The 22,984-nt window shown below is 40.8% G+C and overlaps 1 protein-coding gene across 1 annotated transcript in view; it reads left to right on the plus strand.

The window, feature by feature from the left end:
* The first annotated feature begins 1,075 nt into the window (after positions 1-1,075).
* Positions 1,076-22,984, plus strand: part of TASOR2 (transcription activation suppressor family member 2) — a 110,496-nt gene continuing 88,587 nt past the window's right edge. Inside the window, exons 1-3 of the mRNA XM_039240397.1 lie at positions 1,076-1,252; positions 22,240-22,640; positions 22,765-22,957. Of these exons, the coding sequence (XP_039096328.1) occupies positions 1,076-1,252; positions 22,240-22,640; positions 22,765-22,957 (771 nt within the window). The remainder of the gene's footprint in view (positions 1,253-22,239; positions 22,641-22,764; positions 22,958-22,984) is intronic.

The following is a 22,984-nucleotide window of genomic DNA, read 5'->3' on the forward strand; positions in this document are numbered from 1 at the left end:
GACTAAGAAGCCCCTGAATATGACCGAGAGATCCTCCGTCACCCAGCAGCAAGGGGAATCCCCCGGGGATTATTATGAGAGGTTATGCGAGACTTAACGCATTTACACCCTGTTTGATCCTGAGGCACAAAAAAGCCAACAGATGGTAAACACCTCTTTTGTGGCCCAAACCACCCCACATATCAGAAGAAAGCTCCAAAGTCTTGAGAGTTTTGGTGGAATGAACATCACACAGTTGATCAAGGTTGCTAACAAGGTCTACATGAGCAGGGAGGACACTGCCGGGAGGGAAGCTGAGAAAATGAGGAGAAAGGTCAGCCTCCTTGCCGCTGCTTTAAAGGAAAAGGACTATGAAAGCATGAAGGTTCCACCACCAAAAGGGGGGAAGCCCAGGACGTCCTTAGCAAGGGCTCAACGCACCTACTGCAAGGAGTAGACATTGGAAACCTAAATCTCCCAACCAGGGAAAGTCCCAGAAACTCAGCTGATACGTAAAAGAACCCTGCAGAAAAGACCTCATAGGGCCAGCAGGAATAGATTCAGATTGAGGAGGACCGAGCTCACTTCTTCTTGGCCCCCATGAGCCACAGTCATAATGAAAGTAGGGGGCCAAACTATGACTTTTACGGTCAACACGGGGGCTGAACATTCTGTGGTCACCTCCCCCGTGGCCCCTCTTTAGAAAGAAGACCACTACCATCCTCAGGGCCACAGGGAAATGGGCAATGCAACACCCATTCTGCCAACTCCGTCAATGTGAACTTGGGGGCCACACTGTACGGCATGAGTTCCTCTAGCTACCCGAGTGCCCTCCATCAAAAAGTAAGGAAGCAATACTAAAACTCTTCAAGGTCACCTGGTTTCCAAAAATGGTTGCAGTTCTAACTGCAAAGGACACCAGAAAAGATGACCTTACAGCACGAGGAAATGGCCTGGCAGATGAGGCAGCTGAAGCAGCAGCCATTAGAGAGGCAGATAAGTCCCCTCCATTACTATGACTCTGACACCCCCAGCAGAGACCCCTCCACCAAAATATACTAAAAAAGAAATTAAATGAGCTGAAATCGAGGGAGCCATGCAGACCAAGGAAGAACGGTGGAAACTCCTAGATGGGCGCATCTTCGTCCCAGCGGCCCTCAGAGGGCATCTAGTTGGCAAATACCATCAACTCCCCCATCTAGGAAACACTGCATTAGAGGCCCTCCTCAAAAAGCAGCACTACATCAGCCATCTGCCACCATTATGTCGAGCAGTAAGTGGACAGTGTGTGATTTGCACCAGGAATAATGCCCGATCCATGCTGTGACCCCTGCCAGGTGCCCGAAGGGTAGGAGCTACCCCCTTTGAAGATCTAGAAATAGACTTTACAGATGTCCAACAAGTTGAGGATTTAGATACCTCCTGGTAACAGTCTGTACATACTCTAGATGGGTTGAAGCTTTCTCTACCAGGATAGAATGGAGCCAGAGGTAGCTGAAGTCCTCCTAAAAGATCGTCTGCCGGTTCGGCCTGCCGGCCACAATCCACAGTGATAATGGACCTGATTTTGTAGCGGACACTATACAAACTTTAACCAACTCCCTCAACATCACTCGGAAGCTTCATGCTGCTTAGCGGCCTCAAAGCTCAGGGAAAGTAGAGCAAATGAATAGCACCCTCAAGGGAACCTTAGCCAAGTTCTGTCTCAGAGCTCCCATGGCCAAACCTGTTGCGCCTGGTCCTTAAGGTTTCTCCCCCTTTGAACTAATATATGGGAGGCCCCCTCCATGTCTAGGGAGTCCCCTAGGTAGCCTACACCAAACAGGGGATAAAGGAATAAGAGAGCAACTTCAAGCATTAGGGGCCACCCTAAATAAGACACACCATTACCAAAGAGAGGGCCCCAATCTCTTTAGGATCCCTCCGTACACCTTTTCTCACCAAGGGACTCGATCTGGATCAAAAATTGGAAGAAAGACCCTCTCAAACCACGGTGGACTCGGCCTCATACCGTTATTCTGACCACCCATACTGTCCACAAGTTGACCAATGTCATTCCCTGGGTTCACCACTCCAGAGTCAAGAGGGCCAATCTTGAGGAGCCCCAAAACATGGAAGACTGACCCAAGTCTGACGAACCCACTCAAAGTGACCTTCTGGAGAGTCCTAGATTCTTAGGATCTTCAGCCCTGCTCCAGCCACATCCCGGGAGCTGGCTGGTCTATGCACGGCAGAAGCTTGCAGAATCACCATTCTGATAAGATAGGCTGTCCTTACTCTTTGCCGTCCGGTTGGCAGAGGTTACCAGAGAAAGCTGGGGAAACCGTCACTTTCCTCTTATGAACAGATGTTCTGCTGCTATTGATTGCCTCTAATCTGGGCCCCATTTGGAGCCGGTAAGAGCAGGGCACCTTCAGTAGAACAATCTAAAGATGACGCCCTCTAATACAGACTAGGTCTGTTTAAAGGGGCATCAAAGAGGGGAATGATAGGGAAAATCTGTTGTAAAATGGCCAACAGAACTAATAAGAAAACACCTGTCCCTGATTAATGAGGTATGCGGAAGTAACAGGCTATAAATTGTTCCCTCTGCTAATGCTCGGGGCTCAGACCTCTGAGAATGATCTCTTCTGAGCCCACTGGTGTAAAATAAACCTGCCTTCCAAGATCTCCGAGTGCCACTTGGTTCTCCCACCAGGTGATCCAGACCAGATTCCGTAACAATGGAAGCAGGGTGTTAAAAGTCTCTGCTATTATCGTATTACTATAAATTAGTTCCTTTATGTTTCATATTAGCTGCTTCATGTATTTGGGTGCTCCCATGTTGATATTTAATGTATCAACAATATATCAAGCAACATATCAACAATATAAAAAACACATATAAGTAGGGGCGCCTGGGTGGCTTAGTCGGTTAACCGTCCGACTTTCGCTTAGGTCATGATCTCGCGGTTCATGGGTTCGAGCCCCGCGTCGGGCTCTGTGCTGACTGCCAGCTCAGCCTGGAGCCTGTTTCAGTCTGTGACTCCCTCTCTCTGACCCTCCCCTGCTCACACTGTCTCTCTCTCTCTCCTAGAAATAAAAAAATATATATATATAAGTATTTACAGTTGTTTTATCTTCAGGCTGGATTGTTTCCTTTAAGGTTATGTCATATCCTTCTTTGTCTCTTATTACAACCTCTGTTGTAAAGTCCATTTTGTGCAGTATAAGTATTGCTACCCATCTGTCTTTTACATCCATTTGCTTGATAAATGCTTCTCCATTCTTTTCCTTTCATTCTGCCTGTGTCTTTAGGTCTGAAATGAGTCTCCTATACATAAGGAGCGTATAGATGGGTCCTGCTTTTTATCCATTCCATCCCCTATATCTTTTGATTGGAGCATTTAGTTCATTTATATTTAGGTAATGATTGATAAGTATGTATATGTTGCCATTTGTTTCTTGTTTTGGGTTTGTTTCTGTAGTTCTTCTCTATTCCCTTCTTCTCTTGCTCTCTTCTGTGATGGTTTGCTGGCCTTTAAAAGAGATAAACTTGGATTCCTTTCTCTTTATTCTTCGCTTATCTATTACCAGTTTTTGATTTGCAGTTACCATTAGGTTTATATATATGGCATCTTAGGTATATACCAATCTGTATTAAGTTGAGGGCCATATTATGTTCAACCGATTCTAAAAGCACTAAATTTTTACTTCTCTCCTCCCACGTTTTAGGTATTTGGTGTCCTTTTATGTATCCATTTATTTTGTGAGTCCCTTGACTGATTTTTACAGATATACTTAATTTCACTGTTTTTGTGTTTTCTACTTTTCTTACTTCTGCTTATAGTCTTTTCTTTCCACACACAGAATCCCCTTTAACATTTCTTGTAAGATTGTGTTAGTGGTGATGATTTTCTTTAACTTTTGTTTGGGAAACTACTTTTCTCCCTCTATTCTGAATGATAGCCTTGTTGGATAGATAGTATTGTTGGCTTCAGATTTTGCTCTTTCATCAGTTTGAATATATCATGCTGCTCACTTATGACCTGCAAGGTGTCTGCTGAAAAAATCGTGCCTTACGGGGGGTTCCTTTGTATGTAACGGTTTTCTTTTCTCTTGCAGCTTTTTAAATTCTCTCTTTATCACTACTTTTTGCCATTTTAATTACTGTGTATCTTGGTGTGGACTTTATTGTGTGGATCTTGTGGAGGGCTCCCTGTGCTTTTGGGACCTGGATTTCTATTTCCTTCCCCAGATTGTGGCTATTTCTTCAAATAAATTATCTGCCCCCTTTTATCTTTCTTCCTTTTCTTGTGTCCCTATAACGGTAATATTATCACACTTCATTGTGTCACTGAGTTCCTTTTATCTATTTTCATTTTTATTTTTATTTTTCTCTCTTCTACTTAGCTTGCTTGTTTCCCATTAGTCTGTCCTCCAGGTCACTGATCCATAAATAGTCTACTATTTATTCCCTCTTGTGCATTTTTAATTTCCGTTATTGAGTTCATCTCTTATTAGTTCTTTTTTATTTCTTTGGTATGGATCTCACTGACATTCTCCACTCTTAAGTCAAGTGAGTATTTTTATGAACACTAGTAGAAATTCTCTATGAGGCGTATTACTTATCTCTGTTCAGTTTAGCTCTTGTTGTGATTTTGTCCTGCTCTGATTTGCGACCTACTCCTCTGCCTCCTCATTTTGGTTAACTCTCTTTTTCTACTTGTTAGGAAAGTCAGGTACATCTCTTGCTCTTGAAAGTGGTGTCCTTATGAAAAAGAGGTCCTGTAGTGCCCTGCAGCGCAGTGTCCCCTGTTCACCAGAACCTGATGCTTCAGTGGGGCCTCCTATTACATGTGTTGTGTACACTCTACTGTTGTGGCTGACTTGTGTTTGCCATGAGCTCAGTGATCTGCAAAGGCCCTTTGCATGTTGTTGGCACAATTTGGCCCCTATTTTGTTAGTGAGTCTGGGGCCACCTGGGGCATGAGTTGTGTCAGACTAGGCATTGCCAGAGCTGTGGCAGCACCAAACTGCAGGGTACTCTACTCTACCGGTGCTGTCCCCTGAGAACCATTTTTGCGGCTGGGCCGGGCCTGCAGTAAGACCAAATGTCTGCCCCCAGCCCACTTCTGGGCCACGGTCAGACTGCTGTGTGTGGTTCTCTCTCTCCAAAGCAGGAGTCACTGGAGAGCGGTGCCGGCCTCTGTTGGAGCTGCTTGCACGCTGCCGCACTTGTCGGGCCTGTTGGGATGATTTCTGCTGTGGACAGCTCCACAGGAAACCACAGGGGCAGGCCATGCGCTGTGAGCAAAGTCTGTGCTGCTCTGCTGTGGGAGGAGTCCGCGGAAGAGTGTGCAGTGGGCGAGAGGCGTTAGCAAGCTAGGTTAGAGCGTTGGCTCTGCGCGGATTCTCACGGATGCCCATGTATCTAGGCTGGGGTGGGTGGGTGGAAATGGTGACTGCCAGCTCTTTTTTTCTTGGAGAAGTCTCCCAACGATCCCTGCTCCTCTATAATCTCTTCTATACCCCAAAGGATTTTCTTTTCTTTTTAAAAAGTTTTTATTTAATTTTAGCTAGTTAGTTAAGATATAGTGTAGTGTTTCAGGAGTACAATTTGATAACTCATAACTTAGATGTAATACCCAGTGCTGATCACAACATATGCCCTCCTGAATACTCCTTAATGGCCCGTCCCCCCCTCCCTCCCCTCCAGCCGCCCTCAGTTCTCTACATTTAAGAGTCTCTTAGGTTTGCCTCCCTTTCTCTCCCCTACCCCTCTCGTATATTCTTGGGTTTTTTTTCCCCTTAAATTCCACATATGAGTGAAATCATACAGTATTTATCATTCTCTGACTGAGTTGTTTCTCTTAGCATAATACGTTCTAGCTCCATTCACGTCCTTGCAAATGGCAAGGTTTCATTCTTTTTGATAGCAAATGTTTCATTGTACAATTATACCACATCTTTATCCATTCATCAGTCAGTGTACATTTGGGCTCTTTCCATAATTTGGCTATTGTTGATAACGCTGCTATAAACATTAGGGTGCATGGACCCCTTCAGATCAGTATTTTTTCAATCCTTTGGGTAAATACCTAGTAGTGCAGTTGCTGGATCATGGGGTAGTTCTATTTTTAATTTTTGGAGGAAACTCCATACTGTTTTCCAGAGTGGCTGCACCAGTTTGCATTCCCACCAGCAGTGTAAGAAATTTCCCCAGGGGTTTTTCAAGCTACTCTTTTTTTTTTTTTTTACTTTCTATAATTTATATATATTTTTATAATTTACATCCAAGTTAGCACATGGTGCAACAATGATTTCAGGAGTAGGTTCCTTAAGCCCCTTACCCATTTATCCCATCCCTCCTCCCACAACCCCTCCAGCAACTCTTTGTTCTCCATATTTGAGAATCTCTTATGTTTTGTCCTCCTCCCTGTTTTTATATTATTTTTGCTTCCTTTCCCCTATGTTCATCTGTTTTCTATCTTAAAGTCTTCATATGAGTGAAGTCATATGATATTTGTCTTCATCTGACTAAAATAGCTCAGCATAATACCCTCTAGTTCCATCCATGTAGTTGCAAATGGCAAGATCGTTCTTTTTGATTGCTGAGTAATACTCCATTATATATACATACCACATCTTCTTTATCCATTCATCCGTTGATGGACATTTGGGCTCTTTCCAGACTTTGGATATTGTTTTTTTTTATTATTTTTTATTTTGAGACAGAGAAGGAGCACGCATGCGCGTGAGTGGGGGCAGGAGCAGAAAGAGAGAGAGAGAGAGAGAGAGAGAGAGAGAGAGAGAGAGAGAGAGAGAGAGAATCCAAAGCAGGCTCCAAAGTGCTGACAGCTCAGAGCCCGACGTGGGGCTAGAACTCACAAGCCGTGAGATCATGACCTGAGCCAAAGCTAATGTCTAACCGACTGAGCCACCCAGGCGCCCCCTTTGGCTATTGTTGATAGTGCTGCTATAAACATTGGGGTGCGTGTGTCCCTTTGAAACCGCACACCTGTATCCCTTGGATAAATACCTAATAGTGCAATTGCTGGGTTGTAGGGTCGTTCTATTTTTAATTTTTTGGGGGAAACTCCGTACTGTTTTCCAGAGTGGCTGCACCACTCAAACTGCTCTTTCTATGCTGTATGTTAGCAGAGTTGTTTGTTGTGCTCTCTCTTTAAGGACAGGGACTCAGTTTCCTATCACCCTTTGGTTCTTCCAGAGTCAAGCCTACTGATTTTTTTTAAATTCCAGGTGTTAAACCCTACTGATCGAAATAGCTTATGTAGTTAGGCCCTTTTGCTTTTCAAAGCCAAATTTTAGGTGATTCATCTTCCCAGTAAAGGTCTCTTATGCCTGGGGTGCCTGGTGTAGGGTCTGATCCTCTCCCCTCTCTGTGCTCATGGTGTCTCTCCCTTTGCAGACAGTCAAGTGCATCAGTCTGGCTCCTAATTGTGTGTCTACACTTCCTACTCTCTTTCATATAGCTTCTTCACTACATTTATCTTTGGAGAGTCTGTACTTCCAGTGTTTGGATCATTTTTTGGGTTATTTACACTGATGTGAGTATTACCTAGTTACATCCATGGGAAGAGGTAAGCTTAGGATCCTCCTACTCTGCCATTTTCCGCATATAGCTTTGTAAGTCAATAGTTATTAATTTCACTACTTTAAGGAAGTCCTTCTGTTGTTTTATGACTTCAGTTTTTCTTGAAATGTCTTTTGCTGTTATTTGTTTTTTCTGTCAGATTTCCTCTTTTTCCTTCTTGTTGCTTTTTTAAGATTGTCTCCTTATCATTGATTTCTAACAATTTCATTATAATGTGCCTCGATATGCTTTTGTTTGTAAAAAACAAATCATTCTTAGGATTGTTTTCAAACTTTGTGAGGCTATGAGTTTATATTTTTGCATCAAATTTGGAAATGTTTTAACTGTTATTTCCTTAAGTATGTTCTACTGTCTCCTTTTTTCTGAAATTCTGATTGTACATATTTTGGACTGTTTAATATTTCAAAAATCACTGGAATTTTATTTTTTAGAATTTTTCTTTCTGTACTTAAGTGGAGTGTCCATTACTATGTCTTCATGTTCACTGATCTTTTCTTCTGCCATGTCTAATTTTCATTTAATCCATCTAGTGAATTTTTCATCTTATTTATATTTTAAAATAGTTTTTTTTTTTTTGAGGGGGGAAAAAAAGCATGTGAGATCAGGGGAGGGTCAGGGAGAGAGAGAATCCCAAGCAGGCTCCGTGCTCAGCACAGAGGCCAACATGGGGCTTGATTCCACAACCTCAAGATCATGACCTGAGCTGAAATCAAGTTGGGTGCTAAACTGGATGAGCCACAGAGGTGCCCTGAATTGTTCATTTTAGATATTATTTTTTTCAGTTCTAGAAATACCATCTGATTTCTAATATAGTATCCACTTCTTTCATTGTTTCATTTTTTAAGTTTTTGAACATATTATAGCAGCAATTTAAATGTGCTTATCTGCCAAGTCCAATGTCCGTCTTTTCTGAGTATATTTCTATTTACTGATTTCTTTCTCCTCATAAGTCATATTTTTTCCCTGCTGTGTTCAATGTTCAATGATTATTGAATGCAGAATATTGTGAATTTTACATTATTGAGGGTTTGGATTGTGTTGTCTTCAAAGAGTACTGAATTTTGTTCTAGTTGGCAGTTAGTTTATTGGCAGACCAATCTGATTTCTTCAAGTCTTCTCTCTCAACTTTGCTAGAGCATGTGTGCAGTAGCTTTCCTTTAGGGCTACTTTATCCCTACTGACATATTTTATGGCATTTGTAAGTTTCTACTGCATGTCCCTTGTGTTCAATAAGATCTTTCTGCTCTGGTAGGTCAGAACTCAAATGTTTCCCAAGCCTGTGTGAGCTCTGGAACTTGATAGTCTTTCCCTGGAATTTGTTCTTCTCATGATTTCTGGGTCTCTTTCCCTATCTATGCACAGTTTAGGATTCTGTCAGAGAATCAATGAAATCCCTGGAAAGATTTCTGAAATTCGCTGCATACTTTCTCCTCCTTGTGTGCTATCCTCAAAATTCAAACCATGTTAGCCTCTTGAAACTGAAATCTATTTCCTCAGCTCAAGAAAACCATCATTCTATGTGGGGTTATCCCTTCCTGTCCAAGATGCAATAAATGCATTCATTAGAGTTTTGGACTGTGTTGGTCCAAGTCTGAAAATAGCTGTTTTATATATTTCCACCAGTTTTCCAGAAGTTTATAGTGGGAAAGCTAGACTGGTACCAGTTACTCCATCATGGTCAGAAAGAAAAATGCTGACTTTGTTTTGTCTTTTGTTTGTTTTTTTAGCTTTAATTACTGCTAATGCAAGTCTAAATTTGTTTTGTCCATAATTTGCCAATTCTTTATGCCACTGGATTATTTTGAAGCAATCCAAAATAATATAATATTTAATATTTGTTTTAGGAGGTATGTCTGAAATATAAGGAATTTTAAAATATAAACCCAGAGCCATTATCCTCATCTAAAAAATATTAATTGTTTAATATTAAAACTCTACTTAGTATTTCAGTTTTCTATATTGTCTCTAAAAAATGTTTTTACCATGTATTAAATTGGAAAGTAAGCAAGGTCAGTGCATTGCTGATATACTACTTTATCTCTCTTTTAACTAGATTTCCTCATCATCTTTATTTTCCCCCTTGTAATGTATTTTTTTAGAAACTAGTCATTTTAGCTATAGAATTTTCCACATTGTAGATTTTGCTGCTTATATCTCTGTAGTGTCATTTAACATGTTCTTCTGTTGTCCATAGTTTCTGTACACTGGAAACTGGATCTATAGTTCAGATGTTTAATGAGATTCAGGTCTTTTGGTAAGAATACTCCATAGATTATAAAATTTCTATTGCATTAAATTAGGAAGTTTGTTATGTCTGCATTTTCCTCTTTGATAATTTGATCAATTGGTGTAGGAGTTGTCAGCCTGACCCATCCATTAAAATAACTTAAAAAAAATTCTTCACCACATACCAATCCATGTGCTAAGAAATTATATACATAATCACATTTGATTATTAATCTTATGATGTAGGTACTCTTTTTTTTAATGTTTTATTTATTCTTGAGACAGAGAGAGACAGAGCATGAGAGAGGGAGGGTCAGAGAGAGAGGGAGACACAGAATCTGAAGCAGGCTCCAGGCTCTGAGCTGCCAGCACAGAGCCCGATGTCGTGGGGCTCGAACCCACAAACGTGAGATCATGACCTAAGCCAAAGTTGGAGGCTTAACCGACTGAGCCACCCAGGTGCCCCCTTATGATGTAGGTACTCTTACTATCTCCATTTTATAAATAAGAATACTTAAACAGAGATAGATTAAACTATCTGCTTAGCTGCTGAGTGCCAGAATTAAAACTTGAACTCAGCTAGTCTGTTTCCAGAGCTTTCACGAGGTTCACTAGGCTCACTTCATTTTCATTAAGCCTTTATGGCAAAGGTTGAGGGTTTTTTGTTTTTTTTTTTTTCTGTAAAAGGTCAGATGGTAAGTATCTTAGGCTTTGTGAGACAACTCCCATTGCAAAAATTCGAACCTGTTCTTGAAGTACAGAGCATCCATACTCAATACAGCAACAAACATGTGTGATGGAGTGCCAACAAAGCTATTCTAAAAGATAGCAAGCTAGATTTGGCCTGTGGGCATAATTTGCCAACCCTCATTTTTAAAAAAATGTTTATTTGATTTTGAGAGAGAGCACGAGAAGGGGATGGGAAGAAAGAGAGAGGGGGACACAGAATCTGAATCAGGCTCCAGGCTCTGAGCTGTCAGCACAGATCCCAACTGGAGGCTGACACCCATGAATGGTAAGATCGTGACCTACGCTGAAGTTGGATGCTTAACTGCCACCCAGGCACTCCAGTAATTCTACTCTATACATGCCTCAGTGTTTTCATTTAATCTTTAGCCCTTAAAAGTTTTGCTCTTTTTTGGGGGGGGGGGGCGCCTGGGTGGCTCAGTTGGTTAAGCGTCTGACTTCGGCCCAGGTCATGATTTCGCGGTTCGTGGGTTCCAGGCTCGCATCGGGCTCTGTGCTGACAGCTCAGAGCCTGGAGCCTGTTTCAGATTCTGTGTCTCCTTCTCTCTCTGACCCTCCGCTGCTCACGCTGTCTCTCTCTCTCTCTCTCTCAGAAATAAGTAAAACATTAAAAAAAAAGTTTTGCTCTTTTTTTTTATGTTTATTTTTGAGAGAGAGCGAGCATGTGCGTGAGGAGGAGAGGGGGAGAGAGGGAGAGGGGGGAGACCGAGGATCTAAGCATGTTCTATTCTGTCAGTGCAGAGCCCAATGTGTGGGGCTCAAACTCCCGAAGAGTGAGATCGTGACCTGAGCCAAAGTTGGACACAACTGACTAAGCCACGCAGGTGTCCCTGCCCTTTCTTTTGATATTATAGCACGTGCTTTTTTGGCTGGAATTTCTTTTGTGTTGTGGTTGTTGTTAATAAAAATCCGTTTCAGTGCTTTTAAATTGGCTTGATGGTCTTATACCGATTTTTGAGTCATTGATATTGATAAAAGTGTCTCATCAAATCTCAGCTGCAACAAAAGCACCTGAAATGCCAGTAAGAAAGTAATTGCTTGGGGCACCTGGGTGGCTCAGTCGGTTGAGTGTTGAACTTCAGCTCAGGTCATGATCTCATGGTCTGTGGATTTGAACCCCGCCTTGGGCTCTGTGCTGACAGCTTGGGGCCTGAAGCCTGCTTCAGATTCTCTGTCTCCCTCTCTCTCTGCCCCTCTCCCCTCTCAAAAATAAACATTAAAAAATTTTTTAAAGTAGTTCCTGAGCCCTGATCTTCTCTAGTTAAAAATAAGTACCCCAGGGGCGCCTGGGTGGCTTAGTCGGTTGAGCGTCCGACTTTCGCTTAGGTCATGATCTTGCGGTTCGTGGGTTCGAGCCCCGCGTCGGGCTCTGTGCTGACTGCCAGCTCGGAGCCTGGAGCCTGTTTCAGTCTGTGACTCCCTCTCTCTCTGACCCTCCCCTGCTCACGCTGTCTCTCTCTCCTAGAAATAAATAAAAATATTAAAAAAAAAAAAAAATAAGTACCCCAGAGTTGGGGTCCAGTATTTGTATTTCTAATAAGCTCCACAAGTGTGCTAGTTGGGTTCTCTGGGAAGCAGATGCTAAAATTAGTTAGGGTTAGGAGTCTAAAATGTTTGTTGAAGAGTGCTCCAATTTGGGTCCTATAAGAAGCAGATACCAAGATGGGTTAAATGTTTAAGAGACTTATTAGGAGAAATTCCATAAAGGATAAATGGAGAGAGCACAGAAATAGGCAGGGAGAACCTAAAGATGAAGCTATAAATGTAACAACTGTGGAAAAAAAGTAAAGAAAGGTTTGAATATAAGGAGTCTCAGGTGGCAGCAGGCATACAGAAGTCTTGGCCAGGCTGATGGAGAGTCCCTGAGCAAAAGTTATCCACTGTAGGAGTTAGGTAGGAATGAGCCAGCACTAGTAACCTTGATGTGCCCTCTTACTGTCTGGGAGCATCCTAGAGGAAACCTGAATGCCATGATGGGGTCCAGTGGTTTGGCAGTTGAAGTCCATGAGTCAATTATGCTTCCATAGCAGGTTCTCTTCAAGGATGTGACTTCTGTTGCCACCACAGTCTAACTCTTGCACCACATAGACCCATTTCTCAACACATATTTAGAGAGCAGTTCCTCCATTGTTACCAGGGGCCTCTCAAAGAGGAATTTGGAAAAAAATTTATAGGCTACACTACAGCCTCTGTCTGTATAGTTAGTCTCCGGGCTCAATGGGCATTCCTCATTTTCCTCCTCCACTCTCAATTTTAAATTCCCCTCACTGTCAACTATCCTCTCAGTTGGTCTTTATGTATCACTTGGTGATGGGACTCAGACCTGGATTCTTGACTGGTCTGCATCCATAGTAATAATTTCATACATTCATACATTGGAATTGCTGTGTTTGTTCATTCACAGTTATAATGGGCATGGGAGGCACAAGATGCACTCAAGTGGCTCCTCTGGGTCTACAGGCATTCCCGTGTGTAAAAACAGCCCTGTTTCCTCCTGCTAATCAGTGTCAACTGCAACTGTCAAGACAGTGACTCCCCTTCTCACCTGCAGCTCTCTAACTGTAAGAGGCCAAAATGTTCTGGTGGCAGCTTTAGCATCCAGTGTGAAGGGCATATGTTGAATCTCCTGATAAGAGTGTAGAGATACAGGAAGGTGGGGGGATAGCAGAAGGACCCTAGGCTCACCTTGCCTGATGAATACAACTAGATAACTATCAAATAATCCTAAATATCCCTGAAACCAACCTGCATATTGGCAGAAGTCCACAACTAAAGGGAAGGAAGAGGCCATATTGAAGAAGGTAGGAAGTGTGGAGATGCAGCTTGGGAGAAAAATGGATCCTGCCTGCTGTAGAGGGGAGGGAGCCATGGGCACAGAAGGGAGAGATGAGAGAGAGGTACATACAGGGGAATGTACAAGGAGAATGTTTCCCCATGGCCATTGGTTTGGAAAATGAGAGAAGCCAAATTTTGAGTTCTTACCACCAGTGGGACTTAAATCCTGGAGTTTTAAAGGTCAGTAGGCTTGGCCGAGATAGATCCCAGAGGGTACTGCACTGTTGCTGGAGAGAAGCCAGCCAAGTAACCCAGGGGCAGGCAGTGTGGAAACAGTGATCTGAAGAGTGTGCAGAGCATACAGTGGAGAGAGCATGTGTTTTTCCTGGAGCATGTCCCTGAGAGGTAGCATTCACAGAGAGACCCCTACAGGAACAAAGGAGTTGGCTGGAACCATTTCTCTCCCCCACCCTTCAATGTAAATACAGAAACACCTATAAGCAGCGCACAGCACTGACGCTGGCTGCCTAACATGCTTATAGCAAGCTCCCCACTCTGTGCTCTGGTGGTACTGACCCTCTCAGTCAAGCTTGCCTCAGTTCCAGGGTGGCAGGCTCCTACCCCAGAAGACCAGCACAAATGCCTGCTGACACCACATCTTCTGACCAATGAGTTTTGCAGGCCCTCAGTTCTGGTGGAGGTTGTGACAAGTCTCATTTCAGACAGACCAATGAACACCTAGTTAAAACTTACCATATTCAGGCCAGGGACCAAACACTGCCCACAGAAGGTACTCCCTGAAGCACCAAACACCAGGCACTACATAACCTCTTCTTCATAAAGCCCTTACTTTCAGAAGCAGGAGACATAATTGGCTTTTCTAACGCAGAGAAGAAGGCAGAGACAGACAAAATGAGAAGACAGAGGAATTTATCCCAAATGAAAGAACAAAATAGGCTATGGCCAGAGACCTAAGCAGAAACAGATATAAATATGATTATGAGGATGGAAAGGTAAGTAGAGTCAGCTCTCAAAATGCCTTCTAAATCATATAAAATATACTTATCAAGTTAAGGAAGATCCTTTCTATTCCTAGTTTGTTGGGTGGGTTTTTTAAATCATAAAGCATATTGGATTTTGTTAAATGCTTCATTAAATCTATTGAAAGAATCATGTGACTTTTGTTTATTGTTATTTATATGATTTATTACATTGATTTTTTTTTATATTAAACCAGCTTTGTATTTCTGAGATAATCCCAGTATTCCTGATGTATCATTCTTTTTATATGTTGCTAGATTCAGTTTGCTAATATTTTGTTGGGAGTTTTTGCATTTCTATTCATGCTTCATCAAATGAGTTGGGAATGTTTTCCCCACTTCTATTTTTTTTGAAAAATTTGTTGAAAAATGGTACTAATTCTTCTTTATATGGTTGATAGAATTTAGTGGTGAAGCCCCCTGTGTCTGGGCTTTTCTTTTTTAATTTTTTTTTCCTTAAATTTTTATTTATTTCTGAGAGAGAGAGAGAGACCGCGTGAGCAGGGGGAGGGTCAGAGAGAGAGAAGGACACAGAATTCGAAGCAGGCTCCAGGCTCTGGGCTAGCTGTCAGCACAGAGCCTGATGCAGGGCTCAAACCCACAAACCATGAGATCATGACCTGAGCCGAAGTCAGACACTTAACCAACTGAGCCACCCAGGTGCACCATGTCTGGGCTTTTCTTTGTGGATATATATTTTTAAATTACTAATTCAATCTTTTCACTTGTTAAGAGTTCCATTTAGGCTGTTTTTTTCTTGAGTCAATTTTCAGTAGCATTTCAGTATGTCTGTGTATTCATCTATTTATCCAATTTACCTTATTTGTTTCCCCAGTGTTGTGTATAGTAATCCTTTATAACCTATTTTATTTTGGTAAGGTTTCTGTTAATGCTCTCTTTCATTTCTGATTCTGGTAATTTGAATCTTCTCTTTCTTGGTCAGTCTCACTAAAGGTTTGTCCATATTTTCAAAGAACCACCTCTTGATTTCATTTTTCTCTATTGTTATTTTATTCTCTATTTTCCTAATTTCTGTGCTAACTTTGATTATTTCTGTCTTGTTGCTTGTATTAAACTTAGTTCTTTTATAAGTTTCTTAAGGTAGGGGTTAGATCATTGACTTAAGATTTTATTTAATATAGGCATTACAGGTATAAATTCCTCTACAAGCATTGCTTTTACTACATCCCATAGACTTTGGCAGTTAGTGTCTTAATTTTCACTCAACTCAAAATAAGTCTTTTAATTCCCTTTTGATTTATTCTTAAATCCACTGGCTACTTAGGAGTGTGTTAATGTCCACATGCATATAAGTTTCCTAATTTTTTTCCTGGAAACGGATTGCTAATTTCATTCCATTGTGCTCAGAGAAACACATAAAATTTAATAGGGCTTGTTTTATGACCTAATATATTGCTTACTCTGTAAAATGTTCCACATGCACTTGAGAAGAATGTATATTCTGTTGTGGAGTGTTCTATAGAGGTCTATTAGGTCTAATTGGGTTATAATTTTCAAGTTTTCTATTGATAATCTATTTATTCTATCCATTATCAAAAGTGGAGTGTTGAAGTCTCCAACTATTATTACTTGTCTATTTCTTCTTTCATTTCTGCAAATTTTGCTTCATGTATTATGTAGTTCTGTTATTAGGTGATACCTATATTATATTTTCCTTAGAGATTAACTCTTTTACCATAAAAATTTTCTCTTTATTTCTAGTAATCTTTTTTCTGTTTTAAAGTATATTGTCTTAATACAGCCATTTCACTTTCTTATGGATGCTATCTTCACGATCTACCTTTTTCCATCTTTTTACTTTCAATATATTTATGTCTTTAAATCCAAAGTTTGCTGCAGTTTATAGTGGAATCATTTTTTAAAAATATTTTTTATTTTTGAAAGACAGAAAGAAACTGACATAGGGCAAGTAGGGGAGGGGCAGAGAGAGAGGGAGACACAGATTCTAAAGCAGGCTCCAGGCTCTGAGCGGTCAGCACAAAGCCTGATGCGGGGCTTGAAGCCACAAACTCTGAGATCATGACATGAGCCAAAGTCAGACACTTAACTGACTGAGCCACCCAGGCGCCCCAGTGGAATCATTTTTTAATCCATTTTATAGATCTCTGCATTTTGATTGGATTGTTTAATCATTCACATTTTATGTTATTGACACAGCTGGATTTAAGTTTGCCATTTTACTGTTTTTTTATACTTCATGTTTTATTCATTCCTCTATTCCTCCTTTACTGTTTTCAAGTGAACATTTTCTACTGTATCATTTTTACTTCTTTAATTTTATTTGCTTTTTAAATTATTGCTTTAGAGTTTGCCATATACATCTCATCAGAATCAGATCAGATTTATACTTGCTTAATTCTAAAAATATATAGAAGTGCAATCCCTATATACCTCTAATCCCCCCTCCCCACCTTTCGTGGTATTATTGTTATTAATATTAAAACCCAACAATATATTGCTATAATTATTACTCTACCATCTGTTGTCATTTCCTTAGTCAAATACAGCTTTGCTCCCACCTCCTCATTCGTGTTTTTATTAGCAGATATGTGTGTGTGTGTGTGTGTATGTTACATTTCTATATGTTACAAGCCCAATATTATATACATACTATTCTGTGAATTAAAATTATGAGAATAAAAGAGAAAATATACATTTATACTTTTTTTCTTTAATTATAATTAACTTTACCAGTGTCTCTATTTTTTCACATGGATTCAGATTACCATCTTGTGTCACTCAGTTTTAACCTGAAGAATTCTTTAGTATTTTTTGTAAGGAAGATCTGCTGACAACATAATCTTACATTTTTTGCTTATCTGGGACAGTTTCATTTTGATACATTTGCTGGATATAAGATTCTTGGTTGACAATTTTTTCCCTTTAATCACTTTGAGTATGTCATCCCACTGCCTCCTTGATTCCATTAGCTCTGCTAAGTCAGCTTTTAATTTGATCAGGTGTCACTTGTAAGTGACAAGTTAGTTTTCTATTGCTGCTTTCAAAATTTTGTCCTTGGCTTTGATTTTCAGCCTTGCTACTATGATGTGTGTGTTTGTGAATCTCTTTGAATTCATCCCATGTGGAGTTCATTGAGCTTCCTGGATGTATTATTGTTGTTGTTATATAAATTTGGGGAGTCTTCAGCCATTGCTTCTTCAAATATTTTTTCTTTTTCTCCTCTCCTTGTCCTCCCATTACACACATATTTATGTACTCAATGTTGTCTCCCATTTCTGTGAGGTGTAACATTTTATTCATTCTTTTTCTCTTTTTTTCAGTTTACATAATCTCTATTGGTCTATCTCCAAATTTGGTAATTCTTCCAGCTCCAGTCTATTGTTGAGTCCCTCTAGGGTTTATTTCCATTATTATACTTGTCAACTCCACATTTTCCATTTGCCTCTTTTTAAATAATTTCTTCTTGATATTCTCTATGTTATGTGGGATTGTCATGTCTTGATTTCTTTTACCACACTTTTCTTTGGTTTGTTAAATATATCAAACCAAAGGGCTACTTGAAGTCTCTGTTAAGTCCAAGATTAGTCACACAGGAGTTTCTGTTGCTTTTTTCCCCTCAGGGTACAGGTCATACTTCTCTGTTTCTTTTCACACATAATAAATTTTGGTTAAAAACTGATACAATCTAGAAAATAAGTTTCTCCAGTTCTGTGTATTGGTCTTCCCTTCTCCCTTTGGGTCTTGCTACTGTTATTTGCTTATTTGTTTAGTGACGGGCGGGGTTATTTTTGTGATCTCTATTTCTCCATAGGTAATTAGTCGTCTGTTATTCCTTCTCAGGGAGTCACAGCTGTATGTCAACAGTCATCCTGGTATGACCGTAATATTGGTAGAGCTATCTTTCTCTGAAATATCCTTAATAACTCTATATTCTCAGTAAAAAGAATACTTAAAAATCTTAAAGAACAGACACTGATGACTATGCTGATTAATTCTATTAAACATTTTTGCAAGAAATATTACCAAATTTAATGAAAGTATTTTGGAAATTAAAACAGGGAGTAATTATCAACTAATTCTGTGAGGCTAGAGTTACCTGATAACAAAAAGTATTACAAGGAAAGTAAAATGTATAGACCAATATCTCTCATGAATGTAAATGCCAAAATTCTTAACAAAGTATCTGCAATTCATGTCCAATAATATGTAAAACGGATAATACATCCTAGTCAAATTGGATTTACCCCCAGGAACTCGGGGTTGGCTTAACATTTGAAAATCAATTAATGTAACTCACCAAATTAATAGGGTAGAAAAGAAAACTGTATAATCTCAATAAATGCAGACAAAATTCAGCACTTATTTATGATAAAAGTCTCAAAAACTAAGCATAAAAGGGAAAATCCTCAACCTAAAAAAATGTAAAATATTAAAGCCAACATTATACTTAATGATCAAAAACTGAATGCTTTTCCTCTAGGATCAGAGATACACAAAGATGTTTGTTTTCACCTTTTCATCATTGCATTAGAGGCCATGATGTAATAAGGAAAAAATATAGATTGTAAATAAAAGTATTTTTATTTGCACTCATGTTTGTCTTAGAAAATCTTAACACACACACACAGATACACACACACACACACACAAATAGCCATCAGATCTAATTACTGAGTTCAGTAAATTGCAAGTATAAGATTAATATGGAAAAATCAATTGTATTTTCATATACCAGCAACAAACCATTGTAAATTAAATTTTTAAACACCATTAAAAATATAGAGGTAAATATAACACTGTGCATAATACCCGTACACTTAAAGCTTTAATCTTGCTGGGAAATTTTAAAAGACCTAATAGAGATATCATGTTCATGAAGATGGAATATTAAGATGGTAATTCTCCCCAAATTGATCTATATATTGAACAGAAGCCCAAACAAAATTCTAGTAGGTTTTTTTTAGATAGAAAAGGTAATTCTAAAATTATATGAAAATTCAAAAGACTTAGAATAGCCTAAACATGTACGAAAAAGAACAAAGTTGGAAGTCATGCAAATTCAAACCATAATACACCCTCCAGAGTAACTAAAAAAGTGTTGGCAACTGGGGGACCTGTGTGGCCCGGTTGGTTAATCTTACTACTCTTGATTTCAGCTCAGGTCATGGTCCTGCAGTTCATGCATTCCAGCCTTGTGTCAGGCTTTGCTCTGACAGTGTGGGGCCTGCTTGGGTTTCTCTGTCTCTCTGCCTCTCCCTGCCCCCCCTCCCCGAATAAACTTAAAGTGTTTGAAAAATGTAGGGCAACTAGAATACTCATGCATTGCTTGTGAAAATGTAACTTGGTAAAACCAATTTGCAAAACGTTTGGCATTATATTACTGAAGTTGGACATTCATCTTTTTTATTGCCACAGTAATGCTGCATACTAAACCACCCGAAGTTCAGTGGCTAAGGACAACAGCATTCTCATGCTCAGCAGTCCTCAGGAGGTCTAACATTCTGTGAACCTAAGGTGGGTTAATGCTGCAACTTGGATTCACATCTACTCCACAGTTTGTTCTGAAGGCCGAGGCTGAAAAGGCAGTTATTTGAGACATGGTCTCCTTCTGTGCATTACCTGAGTTTAAGAGCCAAATGAACTATATATGGATATTCAATATTCCTGCTCATTTCATGTCTACTAATATTCTATCAGCCAAAAATATTCACATGACTAAGAGCAGTAACAATGGAGTAGAGAAATAAACTTGGCCAACACCATAAGGAGGGAGGGAATAAATACTTGCTGAAACAATTCTAAATTATGTCCAGTATGGTATATACCCAACATAAGTGATGCACATGTGCACCAAGAGACATGAATAAGAATGTTCAAGCAGAACTATTCATAATAGCCAAGAACTGCCAGCAATCAAAATGTCTATCAACAGTACAGTGGAGGAGTGCCTGGCTGGATCAATCAGTAGAGTATGAGACTCTTGATCTAAAGGCTGTGAGTTCAGGCCCCACATTGGGCACAGAACCTACATTAAAACAATAATACAATGGAAAAAGAAAATGTGTTATAGCCACATCTGTATAGCCATGAAAATGAAAGAATAAGTATCCACAAAAACATGTCTCACTAACCATGTTACTCCAAAGAAACTAGATACAAAATTATTCAGTTTACATGAACTGCAAAACTAGTAAATGGTGAAGTTTAGGGGTGTGTGTTCAGGCATTAAACCTAATAAGAAAGGTAAGGCAGAGATGATTATGGAAATTAGATTAGTGATTAGGTTTTATAGTAGGGAAGGTGGGTAGGTATTGATTGGGAGTTGACACAAGATGGAGCTTCTCAGGTTTAGAGAATGTTCTATTTCTTGACCAGAGTGTCATTTTATGAATATTTGGTTTGTGTTAAATCAGGGAGTTGTACATTTTGGTTTTGTGTATCTTAAAAATATTCTATTTCATTCTGTTTCTACATCCAATCCTCTTTAGTTCTTAAACACACTTAGTTTCATTTCTACAGACTTTGTACTTGCTTTGCCTTCTGCTTGGAAAGCTCTTCCTCCACATCTTTCAAGGGCTGCTCTTTGGTCTGCTTTTATTATTGAGCTTTCACATCAAATGTCGCTTATTCAGTGAGATCTTGCAGCTCTGCCTCTTCTGCCCCTGGCCGCTAGCCTCCAACCCATTTCCAGCTTGGTTTCAGAGCAGTACTGTTAAATGAATTTCTATTTTTGTTGTGGTGGTGGTTTACTTGTTTGTTATCCACTTCTAGAATAAGTTCCATTATGTGCAGTGTGCTTGTCTAGCTTGTTCACAACTATAATCCTAGTGCTTTAGCAGCTGAGCAGAGTAAACAGGAAAAGCTGTTATTTTTTTAAGTTTTTTTTTTTTTTTTTTTTTAAGTTTAGTTATTCAGAGAAAGAATGAACCAGGGAAGGGCAGAGAGAGAGAGAGACTCAAGCATGCTCTGCACTGTCGTCACAGAGCCCAGTGTGGGGCTCGATCTCAGGACCCTGGGATCACCACCTGAGCTGAAAGAATGGGAGGTTAAAAGCTATTGAATTAATCTAGTCCCAGCATGTGGCACAGTGCCTGGTTCCTGGTAAGTATCTGCAGTACATAATCTCTCTCATTTGTAGAATTAATGCTATATGTGGTCCCTTATAACCACGTAGAAGTGTTTTTGAAGGGAAAACACTTAAATATTACACGCACTTAAACTTTACATGCACTTAGGGGCGCCTGGGTGGCTTAGTTGGTTGAGCGTCCGACTTTCACTTAGGTCATGATCTCGCGGTTCGTGGGTTCGAGCCCCGCGTCGGGCTCTGTGCTGACTGCCAGCTCAGAGACTGGAGCCTGTTTCAGTCTGTGACTCCCTCTCTCTCTGACCCTCCCCTGCTCACGCTGTCTCTCTCTCTCTTTCCTAGAAATAAATAAAACATTTAAAAAAAAAACAAAAAACTTTACATGCACTTAAATATTACGTGCACTTAAATTTGCATTTAATTATGTGCACTTAAATATTACATGTGTGATAGTGGAAAAGAAACCTAATTCAATTAAGTCAGAGAGCAATGAAGGGTTCCATGAGCACTACTCCCGGAAGCTTATTTTACATACCTTAGCAGGAAGATTTTCTCCCTCCAGACAACCCAGCCAATGAGAAAGTGCCAGAGGTCAGTCAACGAGAAGCGACCACAACCCTGAACTCTGGGTCTCCTCCAATGAATTGTCACAACCAACTCTCCCACCTTCCTCCTTTTATAAAACAACACTTTTCCTCCTTCGTCCTTTGGATTTGCCTGTAGTTCACCATCATCTGCGTGTCTTGAACCTTTCCTTTGTAAAAACCTGGTAAAACTACAGTTCTAAGATTAACACTTTAACTTTTAAGGTTATTTTTAGGGACTTAACGTTTATTAAACTACAAGGTTTTATAAACGTCACTTTGAGGCAAAATAAGTGTCTCCACTGCACGCTCAAGAGACACGATGGGACACAAACATTCCAGCCCAACGTGGGTCAGGGGCTGGAATACACCCAGACCCATCATGGCGGCCGGACATGTTCCCGGGAACGTCTTCCGCATCCGGCCACGCACGAAGGCCTGGAGACCCCGGGCTCTGCTTCGCCCCGCCCGCGGCTGCGCACGCCGGACTGCGTCCTCCAATCCCAGGGCTCGCTGCAGCATCGCGCCTGCGCAGACGGGAGAGGCGAGCGCCGCGTGGACGCCGGCTGCATCCCGCGCCTGCGCCTCGGCTCCTCCTCCGTGATTGGCTCTTGCTTTTCACTACGGTTCAGTTTTCACTTTCTCTTTTTTTTTTTTTTTAAATCCTCCCAACCTCTCCGGTTCCGAGGCCAGGGGTTTTACTTCCGGTTTCCCGCCTCAGCGCCTGAGGTAATCGACATGTTCTCTCAGGCAGCGGCGCGACTCGGTGTCCGTCCCCTTCTATGAGCTTCTGTGGCAAGAGCGACATTTGGCTGCGGAGCGCGGCGGCGCCGGGGCCGTCGGGCGCTGCGGGCGCTGGTGCCGAGGAGGACGCGCGGCTCGCCTGCGGAGAGCCTGTGCGGGGCGCGCCGACGGCTCCCTCAGGAGATCCCGGGGCCGGCGGGTCCGCGGCCGGGGACGCGGCCGGCCA

The sequence above is a fragment of the Hyaena hyaena genome, unplaced genomic scaffold (genome assembly GCF_003009895.1).
Source record: "Hyaena hyaena isolate Hyena2069 unplaced genomic scaffold, ASM300989v1 scaffold_174, whole genome shotgun sequence".
In the NCBI taxonomy this organism is placed as follows: Eukaryota; Metazoa; Chordata; class Mammalia; order Carnivora; family Hyaenidae; genus Hyaena; species Hyaena hyaena.